The sequence below is a fragment of the Nylanderia fulva genome, unplaced genomic scaffold, assembly GCF_048542155.1.
Source record: "Nylanderia fulva isolate GAGA-0341 unplaced genomic scaffold, ASM4854215v1 Scaffold13, whole genome shotgun sequence".
Classification (NCBI taxonomy): Eukaryota; Metazoa; Arthropoda; class Insecta; order Hymenoptera; family Formicidae; genus Nylanderia; species Nylanderia fulva.
Genome location: NW_028189518.1, coordinates 3,647,462 through 3,671,104, shown reverse-complemented (window position 1 = coordinate 3,671,104; position 23,643 = coordinate 3,647,462). Strand labels below are relative to the sequence as shown.

Below are 23,643 nucleotides of genomic sequence, written 5' to 3'. Positions count from 1 at the left end.
ACTGATAACGCTGTCTCTCCCTGCGACTATGTTTACCGTCTGTGAGCCGGACGCTGGTCCCTCTTCCCTTCTACCCCCGCAATTCGTCTCGAGGGTAACGTGTTTTCGCGAGCTGATATTGATGGCTTACGATGAATATATTCATGTTTTGCGCATGTACTCGCTAAACGATCGATACTTGAGATCGGTGATAAAGGAATTATGAATGATGAAGACAATTCGGATTTTTTTTTATTGCAAACTTCTGCATTAGATGCTAATAGCGTTAAATTGATACAGCTTAAATAATAATTTTATAAATCGCAAGAGCTGATAACGATTTTTTGTATTGATATGTAAATTACTTACACGTAAATTTGAGGTTGTAATGTTGGATTCATGAAAATTTAATTAACAGGATGATGAAGATTGTATAAATAATCGTATTTTACCAATCCATTCAATTGGCATAACATCAGCATTCTTGCAAGAAATGATGCCAGCATTAGTGTTTTGGATCGGGCTTTCGATCGTGAGAAAGCCAACGCGATGGTAACGCAAACGGAAGTTTGCCTTGCTCGCGGTAATCTCTGCGAGATACGCCAAACATTTTCTCTTAATTAAGAAAGGACGTAGCGTAATTAAGTTTTCCTTCCACAGGCATTCTCTTACTCGCGTCAAGCTTATAAAACATTCTCGGTGATCGTCGAATGTGGTTTAATTCATTAATGAATGTATAATAATATAGAATTCAAAATATAAAATAGTTTTCAAACATTTATACATTTTTAAAAATACTCTTTTATTTTCTGGAGACATTTTTGTAATTAAAACGCGTGAATAATTTAAAAAAAATATTGCCACAGTTAATATAGAGGAAAATTATCTCGGGTGTGCATATATTTTTTTAAGTGTTAAAGTTCAATGTTTTTTTTTACAAAAGGAAAATGTTATTATGAGTCTTAAAATACAAAACACCACTATGCATAAGTTTCGTAATATATTTGTAAGGAATACTATTCGATGCGCAATAAATTTTTTATTCGCATCAATATATTTTAAATCTATAAATATTGCTATTATATGTACAATTTTATTATAATGCAAATAATTATATCAAGTTTAGCTGTACTTAATAATAATTATATAGCTGTAATTTGAAAATGATTGACATTAGAAACATTTTGATTATAGCATATTTTTCTTCAGAAATTAATATACAATACATTTGCATATATTTAAAATAAGTTAAGTTTAAAAAATTTGAAAATATTAAGTTGATGTACTGACTGTTAGTAAGTTTAATATTATATATGACGTTAATAACCATTCTTTAGTAATAGTGTCAGGTAGTGTCATACCAACAGTAGATACATTTCCTTGACTCTAGATGTATTAGATATCTGGTACGTCAGTGAATTTACTGGCTATAGATAGCAAATGTAGTTATGCTTGGATATACTAAATTTTTCTCGCTCGATAATTGTAATACATTTTTCAAACAATTTTGATGTTTTTCTAGATGACAAAGAAAAAGGACTTTTATGCACAATACATACTTTATTCGTACAAATGTATATTACACATCGAAATAACATAATTCTATAAAATGAGTAAAACGGCGATAAAAAAAAATTCAAATTCAAATCGATGACGAGATTAACGATTCGTTACATAGGAGTAATCCTCGTAAATTCTCATATCGCACGAATATCTCATAACTTGACGTATTGTCAAGCGCGAGGGTTCAATTCATTTTTTTGGACGTTTGATTGACTTATTGCTCCGTGATACATCGTTTCTGAATTACATGGCTGACAGGCTTGACACAACGCTGCAGATTGGGCGGGTGGATACGATTCCGCTTGATGCGGTTCGCAGGGTGGTTTCGGACACGTGAGAACCCTGGCGATCGGTGGAGAAGGCGTTCCGCTCGGGTCACAGGGCGATGTGCAGACAGGTTTACAGTCGAGCTCGCAGACGTATTGCATCTCGTAGGGAAACTCGTTTCGTAGCGTCAGACACTTTCCTTGGATCAGGTAACAATAGGACAGGGCTAGGACAGGATTGCCGCTGTACGGGATGCGATCAGGCTGACGTAGATGTCCGTATAAATCGATGTGCGTGTACTTTAAAGGGGTACAACTACAAACTCCGTGCTGTAATCGATACGAAATGGATGAGAAAGGAAACGAGAAAAGAGGAAAAAGTCAGGGAGTGAGAGAGAGAAAATTACGAAAAAAGAGAAGGCAGATGGAGAGCAAACTGGATAAATGAGTCTTTAAACGTCATTGTAATGGAGAAAAGCTTCTTAATCTGCCATTAATGCTTACTCACGGTACCTGCGATAAATCGATCGCTTATAAAAGATTCATTGAACTTAATTCGAGAGAATCAAGGGAATAACGGGCGTTTTTGAGTGATAGATGCGATATAACGTAGTGTAAATGTTTTTACAAGAGATGTGAAAATATTTTTTAATATTTTTTACTTATTGTAATAACGGCTTAACATTTTATATGTAATATTTTTAACGCGTGAGAAAAAATTTTACCTGTCAAATAATTCCGGACATAATTAGTGCCGCGATATATTACTAGAAAAGTTTTAAAAAATAGAAGTTAATGTAAATGATTAAATATCAAATTTTACTCTGTTCCCAAAGTATAATAATGCAAATTTGTTTTTTATTATTATCTATTAAGAAAGAAAAATAGAAAAAAATTGCCACTTCTAAAATTTTAAATGTTTATATTTATTGATAAATTTAATACTGTAAACGATCCTAGTATAATCGTTTACGCTTGTATTAAACTCATGCTTTACAGCTTATAAAAGCTCTGTGAGAGTCAAGAATTTACGGAGATGATTAATCGTGTTTATTTGCTCCGGTTAATATCTTTACGCGCAAGGTTTCAAATATTAATTATTTAAAACATTATACATATGTAAGACAATTGGTATTAATGTATCACGGATTTTTGGTGTCCGCAGTATCGATTTTGTCAAAAAGAAACTTTTTAGCTAATGCTACAACCGGAGAACCGGTTGGTTGTTCGGGTAGAGAACCGGCACTGGCCGCTACGTCCAGATGGCAGTATTTTAGAGGCTTTTCTGATCCGATACCGTGCTAAAAGTCATAAATTGTTAAGAAATGTATATATTTGGAAACTCGTTAAAATCTCAAAATAAAAAAAATACGATACCTTGTCTAATCCAGACGCCTTAATTAGGAAGGCCGCTGGTCCTTGATGACCTCGTGGAACTTTGGAACTGGGTTGATTCAGCGCTTGACGAATATCGTCACCTTCCGCGTATCCTTCATGTGTGCAAAAATCCTCTCTACGTATTCGCGATATTTCAAACGGATCTCCCATAGTTTCGCCGGAAGCTTGAAGCTTTTCCGCATTACTAGACAATCGTGCAACGGCGTTATCCATCGCAATCTATAATAATAAATATATTATATGTATGTATGAATTAGGCGAAAGTATATAGATAGAATGTCTTTTTTCATATGTAATAAAGTAAGGAATGAGTTATCGTATACAACGAACATAATTTTTATGACAAAGTCATATGCCTTCACATCACACATCATTTGATATCATGTCCGGGATTCGATATAACACTAAGGCACGGGCAAATTGCGCACTGCATCTAGGTCATTTATAACCCTGTCCAATTAAGCTTTCCTCAATGAATCAACAAATACGTAACTGTCTGTACACATTCCCGCGCCAATTCGCGCATCGAGCATCTAGCTTTGTTATTGCTGCGCGCGATGGTAGCACAATGAGATTATTCGCTCTCTTCGTTATTTCATGGCAGGTTATATCGTCATCCGACCGATAGGAATTCGAGCAGCTACGCGTGTTATCTTAACATTTACTGAAATGCGGTTAAAGGCATAACGAACGAAAATGCAACTTACGGTATATCCTGGGCCTGCAGATAACAATGCGTGGCCTGTTAACGTGGCTATTGTGAAGAGATGCGGGTTCACGGAACACAAGGCCATTTCTTTGAGATGATACAGAGCGTCGGCCATAGCCATCCTTCCTTCGGCGTCTGTGTTGTTAACGCGTACCCTTGCGCCGGATTTTGCCGTTATCACTTCATCGGCGACATAACAGTTCTCGCCTATACTATTTCTTACCACACACAAAGCGGCGACGACCTTCACCGTCGGTGGTTGCAATAAATTCACTATCTACAATATTGAGCAAGAATTATATTTTTTCGATACATACACATATGTGAAATTATCTTTGCGCAATTAAATTTTCATGCATTATTATTTGATTTTACCTCGCTACCTTGCAAATCATTAAATTTGTTAAACTAATATTTTTAAAATTCTTGATTTTTTTTTTATCAAAGTGATAAGCGATATATATGAGAAAAAGGGAAAGGAGGAGAGCGAGAGAGCGTGTAACCAGACCATTAATGCCTTCTACACCTTGCCGTAAGGATGATTATTTCAAGAATCTCCCAACTCTCGCGCAGTTGGGCAAAGAACTTATTAAAACGTAATTATTAAGAGAAGCGAAGGGAAACGCGATCGTTTCCGGCGTGATGTATTACGACAAGCTTGATGATATATTACGCGGCACCTGCATGAATCCGGCGCAAGCGGCCGCGCCGCATTTGTCCCTCGACATCCCTGCCATGATACCCTGGCACTTGATGTCGGCACCACCGGTATCGTAAGTGACACCCTTTCCTACGAGCATGATCGTCTCCAAGACGCAGGCGGGTGGCTCATAAGTCAAAAATATAATTCTACCGGCGTGACGTGGTATCACCGAGGCAGCGCGATTTACACAGGCGAACAATGGGTACTCTTGAAGTAGGGTGTCTTGATCAGATATCACTTGCATCGTGACATTTGAGCCGCAAAACAGCTCCGCCAGATACTCTTCCACTCGAGGAGGTGCCATTCTTTCAGGATCTGCGCCTCCTAATTTAATACGGCGGATAAAACATGTCGCTAAATATTAATAAAATACGAATGAATAGAGATTTAATAAAAAATAGATCGATATTTTATAGATTTGAATCGCTGAATATTAGAGGAATGATGTATTTGAAAATTTGATAAAATAATTGGAAAGAAAGCATATTCTGTTTTTTATACTCTTATACTTTGCTATTTTATACAATTGATTTCGATGAAAACGGGAAACATTTATATAATATATTTAATATATTTCTATAATTGAATTTTTTAGTTTAAATTGGTCAATTTTTTATAGTAATTACTCTTTTCTAATTTTATGTTTTATATTAATTTTTTTATATACATATTATGATTAATTTATATATTTTTAATTGTCAATAAACTTTCATCTATTCATTTCATATGCAAGTTGAAACCTAGAACATTTGAATTCTTTCTCTTTCTACGAAGAATGCATTCCATCCAATTATTTTAGATAAAAACACAATATTTATCATCAGCTGCATATCATAATTATTTTTACTCTTTGACAAGCTGAAATCACGAGACTGTTATTTAATTATTTGGCCTTTGTTATCGTTGTTTGATAGAAAAATAATGAATAAAAACACCGTTATAGATTGTAATTGTATATAGCATTAACGAATCTATAAAACCGCATAAAAGACGTATTATGTGCCTCAAATTAATAATTGCGAATGTCTTTACGATTTCTCGCGCCCGAATAACGTTGAAAAATTCGCACTCCGCGTATAATTTATTCTTCACTCCGGCACATGCGAATGATTCAGACTCGACTGAGCCCGCGGAAAACGGCCAGGTCATCAGAGTTTACTTTACGAAATTGTATTATCCACTTTTCTAGTTTCATTCCGAGAGCGAGCGAATATATGTTCTGTATTCAACATAACTGAACAGGAATGTGTATGAAAGTTTATATATACGTATGATAACCCCATATACTTGATTCCCGCAAAAATGCCACGCATATAGGATTCATTTATAAAATGCTAAGGCAATCGTAGAAATTTCAATTATTATTAGCTGTCCACCGGAAAGGAGAGAGCTTTTTATTTTTCTTCTTCATGAGGCGTAACGTTAAAAATGAACACTTAAGTTCTTCAAATCGTCGACTACTTAAACTTTAAACTCAATAATTCCCGGGGGCTATTTCAACTGAACTTAAAGCACCGGAACACGAGGAGCGGTGGATTGTGCTCGATTAATCGGGAGCCAAAAGACCTCTCTCGGACAAGTAGAAAGCCGCGGGCGATTTTTTTCTCCTAAGCTTATTTTCTTCCATGAGAAGCGGAAACTCGCGACGGAAACCCATGCACCTCTTCCTTTACGCGGACAGGAAAACCTGCTCCGTTCACTCGATAAAGTACTGTGCGAATTGTGTGCGTGTGTGTGTGTATATATGTATATATATACATATATACATATATATATATATATGTACGTGTCTGGAATAGAACGGGATAGAACTTACCAATGTCCCTTGCGACGTATCTGCCACTTTCGAGTGCCGAGGCGAGTTTCACGATACCCTGAAGCTTCTTAGGGCAAATCGGACTCCACACCCCGAGTTGACACGCTTTGTAACACCGATCCAGACATATCTCTCGCACCTCCAGAGGCTATGAAAATATCATTGCAAGTTGAAAATTATCATAAGAAGCGATGCAAATACAATACAATAAATACAAATACAAATATAAATAAGAACGATACGGGAAACAACAAAGTAACGAATTGCATTTTTAAAACTAACAGAAGGTTTTTATATTGAAATTTTAATTTAAAATTTGCTAGAAAGATTTAGAGAAGGGTTTTTAGGATTTACGGAAAATTCGCGACGTTCTGTATAAAATATGTTCTACAAAATGTTTATCCGTTTTATTATTTTAATATGTATTAATATGACTTATCTTTGAAATATTTGCAATCCGCATATATCATTAATTAATTCTTTTTGAATAGAGTATAATAAAGAAAGAGAAGTTTATACGTCCGCATGAAACGTTAAGTACGATAATCTTCTTATCGGATGAGCACTTTGTAGATAATGAAGTTTATAGCTCTTATGGACTTACGTATAAACCGACTGAAAGATTTTCTATCCGATTTTTACGTCTAGCAAAGATCTAAGTAGCCGTCTTTGCTTTAAAAACTCAACATTTCAAAGTATATAACATTTTCTCTTTTTAAAAATTTTTTAATATGCATTTTACATGTTTAAATATGCAGTTTGTGTTAAAACTGTGGAAAAATCATAGTTTAATTATGTAAATTACAATTTAAATAATTTACAAATAATTCCGGAAAATTGGAGAGAATATTCCTATAATTTTTTCACGTAATAAAAAACTAGAAATATAGCAGGCTAATCCTTTTTGCACGACTATTTCTCAAATTTTTTTCCAATAAAAAGAATTCGCGACCCGACACGTGCTTGGCCCGTTCTATCGCGACCTTTTTCGTTGTCACTGACGCGCGTTCGTGCGAGCAAGCGCGGAAAGAATCGAAAAATCAAAAAACTACGAGAAAAAGAAAGAGAGAAAGAGATTCACGCAACGTTAGCGACGGCGCAACGTTCCGATTACGCGGCACAGAAATTCCGAGGATGCTTTCGGTATTTGGAAAACGATGCCCCGTATTTGTGTCGGATGGAAGGAACGAGCGACACACAAGAGAGGCAAGAAGGTCCTACAGAGGATAGGGAACTATCAGGAAAGAAGCGTAGGAGCTCAACGTTACCGTGCCGCGGGCTGAGAGAGCGGTCGGAAGCTGAGACGACGGAGACAGGAAGAGAGTTAGGTGGAAGGGAGAGAAGGAAGGCTCGAGTATTTCGCTAATTAGGTCGCCTCACCAGCCGCCAGGATTCAGGAACGCCAAGCATTTGCTACTCTTGATAGGGCAGAGTACTCGGCTTATCCCTGCCGCGTCCTTCTAACCCCTTGCTACAATCCACCACCGCCCACAAACAAACCTCGTCCTCCACCGACCGACTGTTCCTCTCTCCAAACTTTAAGTTTTGGTCCTTGAACTTAGGAGACAAGAATGCCCATTATCGACGGACAACGAGTTACGAGAATATCCGCCACATTAGATAAGGCTTACCGCCCGTTAATGTCTAGGAAGAAATCGATTTTGGATAATAGAGTGGATACACAGTATATAAGGGTAGAGATCAACTATAGATATCAATGAAACGAGTTTTAAGCCGAAGATAGAAATGAAGTGTACATACGTGGTATTAAATTAAATTGCTGGTGATTGTGTGATTATCGTTTGTGTGATTTGTCCAATTAATTATTGATACGTGTCACACGCAATAATATTGATAATACTATTGGTACATTATTTCTCGAAACAATAAATATCGCATCAAACTTCAATATTGCAATATATAAACGTTTTATTCAAAATTTGTGATTAACTGTGATATCGAATTATCAATGAATTAAATTAGTTTTACTTCAAGAAATATACGTTAACATATTGTATATGATAGGTTACATATTTTCTTTTAAAAAGCACAGAGCAACAAAATAATTTTCATAATTTTCAATTTTACGTAACTGTTATAACTAATTTTTATGTCATATATTCTATTTAAGAAATTGATGAAAAGTTAAAAATACTATACGTAAATATAATATTATTTATGAAAGTATAAAGTATATATAATAAATAATTTTAATATTTAATTATACATAGAAATAATCACATTTAAATTACTACATACAAAATAAATTAAATTTACATTTTCTCTCTCTCTCTCTCTCTCTCTCTCTCGTGTAATTGTAAAAGATTTATTTTTTTTGTAATATAAAATGAGAGATTTTTTGTTACGTATAATCTAAATTTCACATGCAAGCAAGGTCTTCCTATTCTAACTATTGTTACTATATCGGTTTAACGTTACCGCCCGTTCGTTGTCGTTGATTCAACAAGAAGGAGTAAATGTCCAGAGATATTGTATAATTGCCTTCATTCTAGTATATAGCTATATTTCTGTGTTTCATGTCAAAAATAAATCAATATTATATTAACGTTTACATGTATATGTATTGCGTGTCACTGGGAATTATAGTTTTAACGAAAGAGTGATTTGAGCAAAAGAAAAATTTGTATACATCACACTATTCCCTGCACTGTTATCCCATTATTCTATTATATTATTCTACCTCGTAAAATTACAACGATGCAAAAAAGAATAATCTTTTGGAATAATACTACAAATATAAAAATCACGGTCGATATGATAATAATAATATATTTTGGCTGCAAAAAATTCCATTACACAAAAATTCTCTAATTATATTAATCCCTATTTGTTTGCATTTAGCAAAAAAAAAAAAAAAAAAATTTCTCTGCCGTCATGTATGACATTTGACATTTGCAATGTTTTCAATGGAAGGGACTCTTTCAATAGTTGTATCCAATTAAGTATGCTCAGTCACCGAGCATGCGAAGCGATCGATCGGACGGCTCGCGCTGGTAAAGCGATTACTAATAGGATTCGCAAATCGATTGCGCCGCGTATATACCCGTGCTGGATAACTTCCGACTTCCAAGTTCGCATAATAACGCGGATACTATCGCGATCGTAATTAACCATGACGCTGAGGTTAATGAACAATGGAGCTTGCAATCGAGTTGCGCAACCTGATATCTCGCGTAAGAGACGCCACACCACACTTATCCATCAAGCGCAGCTTGCGCCCGATGGCTGTCGGTGGCAGGTGTTGTTTGATGACCGTGTTGACCGTGCTCTTCGCCGTCGGTATCTATCATCGGGCGATCGTTTATTCAAGATGTCGTTCAACGAAACCCCGTTTAGGATCGGAGGCTAGCGGGTCTATAGTCTTATTTTCGGTCGGTGCTGTAGACGCCGTTGTTGTTTGGCGCGTATTGTCGTGATGGCTCTTTGTCGTCGTCACGTACATACGTTCTTATCGGAGAAAAATGAGCTCTATCGAGAGCTCGAATTCGACCGATCGATTCTCTATTCGCTTAGTCAACCGGAGATTGAACACTCGTTCGATCGTATAGTAATTGCGTTCGATGTGTAGATTATGATGCACAGATACTTGGATTAATCCTTACCATACGTGGAACATACGTTTGCTAATTACTGCGAGATATATATCCCGGTTTCTCGTAATCGTTAAGTAATGAATACCCGGGCGAAGGTTTCGGGGTAATGACGCGGCCATTTACGAACGAAGATCTTATTGGAATGATCGGACATTAATGGGGCAGAATTAAATCGCGTTTTCGCAAAATATCGCAGATTTAGTTGAACTACGTCACGCGGACCGTGCGATTACGTCGTTAGTTATGGATTGAGATCACAGCAGCGATTTAGTTTATAGAGACAAGGTGGATGGATTTAGTAGAGTTAGAATATGGTGAACAACTCTTCCCTTCCCCCTCAAAACCAATCAGACCACAGCGCACCAAACTCGGCTGAAACACGGAGGTGAATTCCTTCCAAATACAACTACAACAGAGGCTTCCTATTCCGTCGATGTAAGTGCGCACAAAGCTGTACTGTATCTGTTTGATTGGTTTAAACGGCTCTTGTGTAACCACAACTGTACCAACTATCTGCGAAATGCCTTAAGCGGATATATTGGCACAATCGAGTAACATTCGCTTATCGATTCTCTCAACTTTGACCAGATTTTTCTGATTTCTCTTTTTTTCATATTTGACTCTTTTTTGTAATAACATATATATATATATAAGATAATTAAAATTTTCCGACCGATTCACGTTTGGCCATATTCAACAACTCTTACAGAAAGTAGTCATTATTTTTAGACAAATTAAATCAAATGAAATAATTATGATCTTTTGTACAAATATGTCTTTCTCTACGCGCAATGTTTCAATAAAATTAAATTTATTTATCGACTTTATCATATATATTTTTACACGCAATTGTGATCTTATTTTATTTATCGAAATTAAAATTATTTGAATTATTATGGATATAAAAAGATCTTGAAATGTAACTTCTTCATCATAATATTTTAATGCGTTAGTATTATAATTAATAATTCATGGATATGAAACTTACCACGTAGAGAGCCTCGAGGGCACCAAGAAGCGTGACCAGCTCAACGTTCTCAAAACGGTCATCCGGCAACAGCACTAATAAAGGACTCTTCACTCCAGCTTGCAAAGCTCTGATAAATGCAAAAGAAAAATTATGAAACCAATCAAACTGATAAATTATCGTCGTATCGATAAAAATATTTGAATTTAAATTTAGATTAAAGTTATTAATTTTAATTCAATAATCAAAAATTATTATTATACGGATACAAGATATAACACGCTGTGACATAAGAATTCCTCTCTATTTATCATGGGTTCGATAGCCCTATCTATCATTCATTAAAAGAAGGGATGTCGGCGAAAGGATCGAACGGTCAAGAGACTTCTCCCGTTGACAGACAGATAAACGAAAGGATGCCAATCTAAGAATCCAGTGAAGGATCGAAAGATATACCCTAGAGATGAGATTTAGAGATTGAAAGGCATTATTCATACACTTGAGAGGAATCTGACCGTAATTATGATACAGATATATTGGCCACGTTCAACGATCGTCAATGGCTACCGTGAATCTATACGTAATAATATTGATATCACAAAATCTACAGAGGATAGCAGAAACTACCGACCCGAGGGACGAACGTCAATGTAAAAAGGAAAAAAGAAATGGGTTTTCCCTGGGGATAGGTGCGGTTCTGTCATTGAGTAACTATTTTCGCTCATTTCGTGTCCAATTTTCGTCTTGTCTGCTTATAACACAAACGCAGCCGCGTAATTGAGGATTTCTCGCTTCGGCGTATCACGAATTATTAATCTATCCTTGAAATATCGCTTTATCATATTTAAACTTTGTTATATTCTCAATGCGCGCGTTTCTCGTACTTTAGAATTTCGAGAAACTGTCGTTTCTCGAAAGCGGTTCTCGATTCTCTCGTTCTGTTCTCAATTTAACAGAGCACTTCTGAGTTTGATATTAATGTCGCGTAGAATCGTGGGTCATTATTATTCCGGAATTTCAAAAGGATTTACAAATAGGTACCGCATTATTGTGCTCGGGTGTGTAACGGAGTGTGATAATAATTTTGCAAGAAACATTGGTAACAATTAAGACAATACAAATCGTAGACCATGGTTGTCTTCGTCTGCAGAATATTAATAAGTATCTTGCACAAAGAGGGAAAGAAATAAATCTCATAAAAAGCAAGCAAATTGTACTTTTAAATGATATAGAGTCGAACAGTTGCACTGCAAAAAAATTTATTGAATTCGAATAAATATTTATTTCAATACTGCCTAATAAATCATTTATTTGAAACTAATAATATTGATTTGATGTGAAAAATATTTTGATATAAGAAAATTCTTTTCAAAACAGATAAATATTTATTTGTTTTAAATAAATAATTTACTAGGCAATATTGAAGTAAATATTTATTAATTTTATAATCTGTTTCAGTGTATTTTATATACTCTATTAGAATTACATTGCACTAGATTCATCCAAATAATGTAATAATAGAAGAAAACACATGTTGAATTCTTGTATATTCAAATTAGTATTTTCTAATAGAATCTGTTTTTATACATAATTATTTAAATACATTTTCTTTTATTTATTTTTAATCACAATATATATCACATCACATAATATATGTGTACAAATTTTATTATTTATATTATTATCAATTATATATATTTCGAATGTTTATCAATCATCAGATATTTCTAATGCTATTTTTATTACCCGCGTTGAATGCAATACATTCATCGATTTAGATAAAACTTTTTTATTACTGAAGCGAAATATATTTCAACATTGCAAAGCATTACGAGGTACAATCTCCGATTTTTCTCATCTAAAATGGAACGTTCTCCACGCCAATCTCTCGTTGACGTTGCCACTGTTCAGTCAAAAAAAAAACAGTTGCGGCAAACAGACAGGAATTTCATTTTTCAATCGAATTTCAGAGAACGAGCAGGCATATGGTTCGCGTGGAATTTCGTTTGCGCATCATTGCATTTCCTCTATGCAGCTATTCGAGTATACAAAACACTGTCAGTGCACGACTCGTTTCGTTGCAAGACCATCATATCGCGACAGTTAAAAATTTGAATGCGCGAATGCATCGGTATGCGGGCACGAAGATGTTCGAAATTGCATGTAAACATGCAATCAAGGGCCTTTGATTAATTACTATTGATTACGATTAATTAAAACGAATTCGGGGAAAAATGCGGCATTTTTAGATCTTTGTAAATTATCGAGAATGTAGATATAACATCATTTCCTGCACGTGCTCGCCAAGTTCAAATATATGTGAAAAACATTGGAATCTACGCATTGTGATATTGCAGCGAATTTCACAAAATGTTACTGACAATGAGCTGAAGAATGCTTATTAGAAATATATTACAGATATTAAAAATTATTGTTAGAATATTCTCTCTCTTACACTGTAAAAAAATTTACTGATTAAACATTAAGTAACAGTTTCACTTACAAGATTTCGCCGAAAATCAGCGAGTATTTTATTGATTATATTTATTCTTTAATAAAAATATGCAATAAAATTTGATGCAGCTATTGTTTATAGTCATTAAATTTTAAAACGTATATATCACGAAAAATGGATATCGAGATAGATATTTCGTTGAAATTGTCAAGATCAGAAAAAATCATTATTGCTGCAATGCGCAGCATTAGTTTAATAGCATCGTGTCATTATATTGTCGTTTTCTTTGTCTGCCGCTGTATAATACAATCTTCCTACGAAACGACAGATAACCAGGACTTATCTAGCGGCGTTGGTAACCACGATTTAATTCGCTGACAGCATATAAAGCGCTGAATTAACGGGCAATTCCCAGTGTAGTAATGGCGATCACCAAGAACCGCTAGAGACTTACGAAGTCTGAAGTTTAGGTTATTCATAATAACATAATACTTCCCATAAATAAAAAATGTAAGCACCAAGCATTTATATTGCATTTGTCGTAATGTTTCTATAATAATAAAAGTTTTGACGAAGTAAAAATATATATCGAATAGCAATAAATTGTGAGACTTTCTGAATATACAAAAAAAGAGTTTAATGTCATAGCAAAATCATTACTATTGTATATTTGAAATAAAAGTGACGAATAAAGAATTTACCGCTATAAATCTCTGAGAAATTCTCGATGAATTTTCTTTTATTTTCTGGCATAACATATGTTATGCTGTCGTGGCAATATTATTAATTTTTATAGGAAAGAAATATAAATAATTTTATTTATCGAAAAAATAGTTTTATTATATATATTATTTCGCTACAATAACGAATTGATATTTATTCCAATCAATATTAACTAATGATTTCACTGCAAAAACAAAATACATTTGATTGATTATAAATAAACTATTTTGTAGCAAATCAAATTAAATTTACTGTAAAGTGTACACTTTGCAACAAAATATATTTCTACAAAGTATATACGTAAAAAATTTTTTTATTTTATTACTAATTTAGTATAATATAAGATTTCTTTTGTAATATCAAATAATTATTTTTTTACGATAACAAAATTTAATTACTTTTATTTTATATATGCAAAATAATGATTTTTGCTGCGATATTATATTCTTTTTTTCTGTATATATATATTCAGAAAATCTCACCGTTTTTATTGCTTATTTCTATTTGATATATCATGAAGTCATATTTAAAACGATATGTCGATAACACACACACATAAAATACATTCCTACAACTGCTTTTGTTACTTCTCGCGTTAAAAAGGAGGACTAAAGAGAAAGAAAAGCGTGTGGGAGATCACACAAAGGAATTACCGCTTTATTCCCTTCGTGGCAGCCTCTGCAAAGCTCCGCACATCGTGATAATCCATGTTAAGCGGACCCGTTGGACTGTAAATGAGCCTTTTTGCGAGCAAATTGATGGGCAAAACCGCGCCGATCACGCCCAGTGCGGCATCGATCTGGGCAGCAGAGTAAAGGACGGTTTTGAAGGGTTCTGGCTCGTCGGTTCCAGGAGCATTTCCTGACACCAGAATAATGCCATCATAATCGCCGCTACACAAATTCGTTTCAACTTTCAGCTGACACGGCATCCATCTGAAATGAATCATTATGCTTGTTATCCGAACGCGCCGCTAATTATTGATAAATCCGATTATATCAGAGCAGATTAATTAGCTCATTCATAAAAGCATTACTTATATACTTATTCAAATCAACATAATTATAACAAGATTTAAATCAACGCAAATAAAGATTTTTGTTAGAAAATAGAAAAAATGACAAGGATAACATTTTCTATTTTTATATTTATTTAATATTCATAATTCATTATAAGAGCTGAAATTACTTGCTAAAATAATGGCGTACTATTTGATTTCAATGATGAATATATTTTTGTATAAAATAAAAAATACTTCAAATACTTTGATTTTATTGTTTTATAGGTATAAATATCTAATTGAAACTCTAAATGTATATACCCGAAGAGTGTATATATATATATATATATATATATATATATATATATTAAATCTTAATATTTTATTATATATGTCTGTATTAATTAATTTTAATTTATATTTATATTACAATAATTATAATATTTATATATATTATAATAATATAATTATTATATATATACTACACGTATGTATTGTATAAAGATATTTATTTATAAAGATAGCATTTGGTATTTAAAGAGAAAAAAAATTAGATTTTGGATCTTGTTAGACGGTTTTCACCGGGCCGGGCTCGGCCACATACTGCAGTCTGTGGCTCAGCTCTCGGCTTCTTGGCTGTCAAGTTAGGTTTCGTCGTTAGTTGGAGATACCACTGCACAAAGTATTGCGGTCGGTGGTGGGGATCAGTCTCACGCAAAACATGCAGCGTGGTGGACGTATAGGGCGCTCGAATTTAATGGAAAAGATAGAAAGAGAGATATGTTGAGTCTCATAAGGCAAGGCCTCGACGGACTCGGTTTATTTTTGGCTGTAAAGTTAAATTTCGTTGTCAGATCTACCGTGCAAGTCTTGTGCTTGCGGTCAGTAATGATGATAAGTCTCGTACAGTGCAATGAATATGTGGAGATGCATGAGTCTAATGAAATCGCAGACATTTTGATCAAAAGATTCTTGTAGAAAATTCAATTTTTTGTTCGCATTTTCTGTTAAAGATTTAAACATTGCATTTTTATGCATTGCACAATTAATATTTTATTGTCAAAGAATAATATAAGCTATGCTTAGCGCGTGTATATTTGATTAGATTAAAGATTGTATTATATAATAAAATTATATAATACAATAATCCTCCCATAGGTTAATTCTTTAAGATTTATCCTGAATGAGAAATCAAGTACCCAAAATGTATAATAGATTCTTGATTTCTAAAAATAATTTTTAATAATAATTTTTTGAAATAGTTATTCATTTAAACCCTGTTATAATTTAGATTTTATATTTGTATGTTACAGAGACAACGTAAAATTCGGGAGTGTCATTAAAAATATCGCGCGCGTACAAATGCGGGAGTGCTGTCAAAAGTATCGCGCGTATACAAGTGCGGGAGTACCGTTAAAAGTGTCGCGCGTATTAATCAACGGACCTTGTTGGCCCTGATGACCTGAGAGGAGGAAGAGGGCTAGGCAAGGCTTCGGGCACCGGCAGTACAACCTTTAGGGTGAGTGCCATTATTTGTATATTAATTATTATAAATTACGTATACGCGCGGCACATTAATTCGGTTAATTTATTTGAGTAATTTAAACAAGAGAGATTGTGAAAGAGAAAGACTTTTATATAAATTATATAAAAGTGTTTCTATATCTTATTTAAAATATTTATGTTTATAAATTTATAAAATTATTTATATGTCTGCTTGTTATTATATGCTATTATATGTTATTATATTGAATATAAAATTCGACGCGTATAATAATAACTTCTTAAAATATTAATTATTTTTAACATTGCGATAATTTGGATTTTATATTTGTGTGTTACAGACAACGTAACTTCGATATCAACAACTCCGCTATAGCGCATCGGTGTCGGTGAGTGAAAAACTTTTATTTAATTTTGAGGTAATGAATTTGTAGGAATTGTAAATAAATCTGTTGCCTCAAAATGGATAAGCTAAAAGATTAGATTGAATAACTTTTATTAAATTGCTTTAATGCGTGAATATAATCCAAGATAAAATAAAAATTAAAAAAGGATAATTATAGGAAGAGCAATTTTTTCAATTTATTTAAATACTTAAATTTAAAAAATTTTTGAAATTTACATTTTACCTGCTTTATCTATTTACTTAATAATCAACAATTTTGATAATTATATGTAATGGTAATAATTTATTTTTATATCGCGCTGATTTTACTTTAATTTATAGCTTATCCATTCTATAACTTATTTAGTAGAAATTTTGTCTCAAACTTTACTTTAACTGATATAAAATTAAGTGATCAATTAATTAAATTACCTGTAAAGTAATGATAAATTGTATAAATAATTAATAATAATTTTATTTTGTTATAAATTGCAGTTTTATAAATTATATATTAGTACAAAAATTTCAATCAATCAATTTTAATTAAAAGTTTAGCTTTTTCTGTTGGTTAAAGTAAAGTTAAATTAAAATATCAGCGAATTCAACAAACGATCATAAAATGGCATGATTGTCAAGGAGCGTGATACAGCTCATCTATTGGCAATAATAAATAATTATCCTGCAAAAGACTTTCTCTTGTTTCTTGATCTACACGCGTGAGTTTAAGAAATCATAGATCTAACTGATCAAAAAATAATTAAGGTAAGTTACTCATAAAATAGGTGGCCCATAACTGTAGCCACAAAAATGCATAACAAAAGATACATAAAACAACAATATACTTCTGCGAGAGCATATGAAAGCATTTTGCGTATTTTATGTTTTACGTTGCAATTTTTAATATTTTAATATTTTATTATTAAAGAATAATATAATTTTGCTTCACGTGCGTAATTATAGTCGATTAAATTAAACGAAATGAAATAGAATTTTCTATAAGAATCTTTCAAAATAAAAACAAAATATGTTTTGAATTGTATTGATATAAAATGATTAATCATATGTTATTTTTATATTTCGCATATTTTTTATTTAGCAAAATTCGTAAAATTTTTGTGAATTGCAAACAGAGGAAGGCATAAAGTTTTCACATTTTTATTTCGATATATCCTACAATATATATCTATGGAATGACTTTTACCGAGTTTGATTCTTGATGCAGGAATGTTTATTTAAGTCTATCTCTTCGCATATTGCAATTTTGCATTATTTTCGCAATAAAATCAAATAGAAAGATGGACTACATTCGCGTATTGAAATAGAAATAATCACTACACCTTTTTTTAACGCAACATATGCTTCATAATGAATCAGTGAATAAAAGCGTACATAAAACTGAGATAAATAATGATGCAGTTTAAAATATATGCTAATTATTAGGTGTCTAAATAATTAAAAAATTTCTATTATTTTTTTTATTTTCTTCAAAGTTTAGTCTTTTGCATATATTTCGCATTAAACGGACATGGGATATCTTATGTTTGTGTAAAATAATTATTTGACCACAATAAGTTTAAATCGATAACTGAAGGAGCGATTACGACTCGTTTCATGCATGTAAGTATATAGGTAATCTTTGCCGATTATACTATGTTATTTTCAAACGATCGATACTATCATCTGTATAGTACGGCACAATAGGATTTCAGTAGCTCTGGCGTCAGCAACTTGGAGAATCTTTTCTCTTTTGCGATAAGATTTTCTTGAATTTCTTTTTGACGCAATACACACACACACACACAACAGAACTTTACAAGAAAAATTTTATTATGTTTAACAGACACAAGTAGTCATATCAATATTTATTTTTTATAATTTATTTTTATTTATTATTGCATATTTAAATAAAATTTAAATCAACAAACAAATTATATATTAATCGAAATTTTATTTGCGCTAATTATCATTCTAATTTCAATAATTATTCAAGGCTAGAAACTATTATTTTTATTTGATTTTTATTCTATTTTATTGTTATATATATGTATAAAAAGTAATATGTTAAATTAAACACAAGCAAATATATTTAATTATTTTTTAAGTTGATTCTAATTATACTTTATTTGATTTTACATTTAGATATTGCAACATTTTATTAGAAAATAAATTTGTATGTGTGTGCATATTATACTGTAATTTTATAATTATTTAATAAAAAATATGGCACTCTTATCGTTAAAGATATAAATAGCGGGAATTATCTTCAGCTTTTAGGGCTAAATTAAAAGTGAATCGTTAAATGTGGGTCTTGGAAAACAGAATATTTCTCAGTCGGACAGCGCATAACCATTAGATAAGACCGTCAGCGGTATTTTCTACGTGGAATATATTTGCATTATCTTAACAAAACGTATCTATAAACATAGTATCGCTTATCACACAGCAAAAGTCGTCATTGCTAAATTACTAGAGAGCAAATATTCGAAAGCTGCTGTTCAAAATATTAAAATAACATTTACATAAATAATATGCGTATTACAATGCGATAAAAAATGACATATTTTCTGCTGTTGTTTCATTACTAGTGTGTCTATGCAAATATATTTTTGAATAATGTATGAATGTATGAACATGTGTGAAAATGAGGGTTCGTCAATATTGCAAACATTCGTATTTCGTGCAAGAAATTTCATATAAACATAATTGCAAAAAATATACCACAATAATAATTATTACAATAATACTATAATAAATAAATTAAAATATACTATATCATTATAAAAGAAACTATACGAAACAAGTATATAGACACTCATATAAAAAAACTACGTAATCGTAATATCAGAAAAATTCTTTTTATATAACAGGAAGAAAAACATTACAAATACGTATTATAGAAAATGCTGATTAGAGTCGATCATGCCAGTAATTCTGAGTTGTGGTATATATCTCTAATGATTTTCAAGATCATGCTGATTAGAGTCGGTCATGTCAGTAATTCTGAGTTGTGGTATATCTCTGATGATTTTCATAATTGTGAAGTGTTTTGTTGACAAATCAGCGATTAGATTTAATATCGCAATCGGAAGATGTGTGACTTAATTAATCAGAAAATTCTATATATCAACTCGAAGTATTTCTTTTTTTCCAATGCCGGCAATTGATGCAAATCTCACGGCTTTAATCATATGTACGATAGATTTCTCTATATTCGTATATTTCCTTTTAACGCGGACATTAACAGATTTTTTCTCTCGCGAAATCAACCGGGTCAACGCTGACTAGTCACAATTCGGGCACAATAACGTTGAATTCTATGGAAGATAATAAATCTTAAGAGTACACATGATATCGCGCGCGCGAGCGTGATAAATCGAACGTCGATCGATCGCGAACATAATCCAACAGACAATAATGCTTCCCGCGCGATCTCGAGTGCGCGTGTATATATATCACGCGATGATAATGAAGTCTTTGTAGATCTACGGCCATTGCTGCATCAGGTGTTTCCACAGGCTCGCTTCGTACGGTTTATGCATGATGCGCTAATAATTTACTGCTATATCTGTGTCTGGCACACATCGAATTCGACAATGGCTTTAAAGAGCGAAAAAGGAAAGGTGCGCGAGCAACCTTTAGAAATTATGACTGCTGTTTTGTGCGGCACAAGACATCTCGATGAATAATGTAACGCGAGCCTTTATCGTGACGCAATGTTATCACTTATATTTATGCACTTGTATATATACATATATACCTATATATATAAGTCTGAGTTCTTTTAAAGATGTCGTATAACATGTGACCGGTCTCGGTCAAGCGTCGCGCACCCTTGTTATCGTTGAAATACATAAGAATTCGGATGACATTCACGTTACTGACAATGAGATATCGCGCTTACGCAATTCCGTCAGATTTGAATTGTCGAGTGGAATCATCTAATCTTTTTTTATTAATATTTTGTAATGAAATCTGGATTTAAATAGTCACCAAGTGCTTTCATTCTTTATAGACCGGAAATGTAATTAAACAGAAAAATGCTTTACTTATTTATTTATATATATATATTTTTTTTATATTTTTTATTTTTAAATATTTTATTAAAATCTTTTTAAACTCGTTTTATCGTTTTCGTACAATCAAAATATTTCATATATATTTTTGGACAAACTATAGCCAAGTGATGAAGTGTACTTTCTATGAAGATTAATAGTATTAATATACATATTGCTACAATAATTAATTTCATTGAGATGGATAACAAGTTTAACAAGTATTTAACAGGTTAACTACAGTTTAACTACATGTTAATAAACGTAGCATCATGTTCGAACAACTATAACTTTTGGAGCTACAAACGATAAATTCGATTTGAAGTCGACAAGATATGTACGTGTTATAATATAATATTAAAATATTTATAATAAGATTAAAAGTAATGTTTATATCAATTTTATCAAATTATCTCAGTTTTATTAAATTAAAGATAATTTAAATTAATTTAGATAATTTTATTTATTTAAATATTGATAATCTATTATACATGATGTAATGTAGATATACATGTTGACAAAAATTGTAGCAATATATATATGCTAAACTGATAACTGATTTTATTAATAACTAATATTTTTTCCAATTAAAATAGAAACGCGCGATAGATTCGATCAATGTATTGCTTGAACAAAAGTTCTAATACATAAATTGAGACATTTAAGTATGAGTTTGCGAAGAGGAAAAGAGGGAGAAAAATATATTTCTTTTTTTCTAGATTTGAAAATTGTTATCTGCCATAATGCATCTTTTATAGATTGCTTTTTATCAATATCTTACAACATGGAATATATCGAATATGATTTACAAGGGCGATATCTATATTTGATAAGCTTCAAAGTGACTCTGCCAAGTTTGCAAGAAACCTTAAAAAAAGTAACATCGCGGGAACTACTACTTATATTAAAGTTCTATGTCAGTTTCCTTCTGATGAATGAAACTGACTAACTTCTATCGCGCACTCTCTGCAAACATGCACAATGTGCAATCAATCAGGGGCATGTTTTAAGTTGCGAGCTAATGATGTCGGGAACTTTGCAGCTTCGAAACAGTTGGGCACCACTGTCTCGTATAACAGTGTGAAACGTACCGACATTAGATTGGAGAAACTCGTATTTCTCATGAGCTCGCGCGAATCCGCAAGCGAATATGTTTATGTCCCATTTTCGACATGAATTACCTTTCGTTCACCGAGAACTTACAATTTACAATGGAATTCCGAATTACTCATTATCAGTAATTATAATACGCACTTTGTGCAGCGATTTTTTAATATTTAACATTTTAATATTTAAATATTATAAAAATAAAATTGATTATTCACGGTTTCAAAGTAAAGCGAAAATAGCAAAATGTATAATTTTTTTTGGAGGGGGGAGAAAGAAATTAATAATTTTGATTCTATAATTTTTTTATAATTTTCTATCACTGAAATATATTTTAAAAATGTCTTGTGCATAGACATTTGTCAGACAAATAGATATATTTTTTTTTCTTTTGTTAAGCATACTTAGAATGCATACTTCTGATTAAATGCATATTGTGCGAGCTTGTATGGAATGCGTAATAAAATAATGCCTCTAATGCAAATTTTTCCCATCATTTTATTATTATATGACTTAATTTACACCGAGTAGAAACTCTTACGGATATCAGTTTAGTTTGATAGGCTGTTTTCGAAGTATCATATCATAATACGCGGGCATTTATAGTGGCAATCGAACGGTTTAATACGGATATAATAAGTACTTGATATGCGTATCAAGTGCTCGGTGTAAACTAATTAAAATAGATTTGGTCAATTGAGACGATCAAGCCCAAATTATTTGCGTTGATTTTCCGGCCCTCATGAATGATTATGATAAAATCCACAAGAGAGAATTGTTTTGTGAAGAGTGTTTACCGGCGCACACACCGGAGCACGTGTGTGCGGATTCTCCGCGCATTTACCTCGATTCCACCGCCATGATGCGTTGCACTCGCGTTGTCCTCGAAATAGAACTTCACGTGTAAAATATCGCACAGACACGTATTATCTTCCACACGCCCGTTCTAACATTAGATCGAGCACGTCTTTCGTATAGCCAACAGAAATAAGCACGCAGTTGTTGCGCGTGTTCCACGCGATCTTGCCGGCGTACTGTCAAAATGGAAGTGCTCTCGTGGCTTGATCGAACGCCTCGAAAAAGCGAAGAGCGCAGGATCGAAACCGTACTCGCGGCACGCTTCAAACCTGAAAGCCGGTGATATTCACTGTAACAGCAACGGAAATAATTGAGAAATTGAAAAAAGAAGAAAAAAAGGGACAGAGAGAGAAAGTGATGAAGAAAATGAGGAAAATTAATGAAGAGCGAAAGAGAGAGAAAAAAAGAGAGAAATATATAAGATAAGAGCGGAAATTCGGGCTGTTATCACTCTACGTGCCAACGATATTATCATTTCTTGTGCAAAGAGATTTGCGAGTGGTTGGCTCGGGAAGGCGCGTAGCACTAAAGAGCGACCGGTGTTT

The 23,643-nt window shown here is 32.8% G+C and overlaps 1 protein-coding gene and 2 long non-coding RNA genes across 4 annotated transcripts in view; 2 read left to right on the top strand and 1 right to left on the bottom strand.

The window, feature by feature from the left end:
- The window catches only part of LOC146724470 (uncharacterized), a 27,882-nt gene extending 10,794 nt beyond the window's left edge, over positions 1-17,088 (top strand). The window contains exons 2-3 of the long non-coding RNA XR_014924058.1: positions 16,507-16,712; positions 17,038-17,088. This is a non-coding gene — a long non-coding RNA (uncharacterized LOC146724470). The remainder of the gene's footprint in view (positions 1-16,506; positions 16,713-17,037) is intronic.
- Positions 2,711-23,643, bottom strand: Dip-B (Dipeptidase B). Of its 2 annotated transcripts, none has more exons than XM_085479808.1 (9): positions 23,559-23,643; positions 23,085-23,387; positions 14,847-15,128; positions 11,037-11,145; positions 6,435-6,582; positions 4,596-4,942; positions 3,914-4,192; positions 3,186-3,425; positions 2,711-3,109 (listed from the first exon to the last, which is right to left on the bottom strand). In XM_085479808.1, the coding sequence occupies exons 2-9, from the start codon at positions 23,099-23,101 to the stop codon at positions 2,951-2,953; spliced, it is 1,581 nt and encodes a 526-aa protein (XP_085335934.1). In that variant the 5' UTR covers positions 23,102-23,387; positions 23,559-23,643; the 3' UTR covers positions 2,711-2,950. The 2 variants fall into 2 exon arrangements, with proteins under 2 accessions (XP_085335934.1, XP_085335935.1); XM_085479809.1 differs by having other exon boundaries at positions 23,085-23,367; positions 23,559-23,634.
- Positions 13,900-14,948, top strand: LOC146724471 (uncharacterized). The gene is made up of 2 exons (XR_014924057.1): positions 13,900-13,980; positions 14,797-14,948. It is a non-coding gene; the product is annotated as an uncharacterized LOC146724471 (long non-coding RNA).

Bases quoted from the DNA above. Each gene is read 5' to 3' on its own strand.
- Dip-B (XM_085479808.1), bottom strand. The intron at 11,146-14,846 runs GTAATTCCTTTG...TGCATTTATCAG, and splicing joins GCCACGAAGGGAATAAAGCG to AGCTTTGCAAGCTGGAGTGA. The intron at 3,110-3,185 runs GTATCGTATTTT...TATGACTTTTAG, and splicing joins AGGCGTCTGGATTAGACAAG to CACGGTATCGGATCAGAAAA.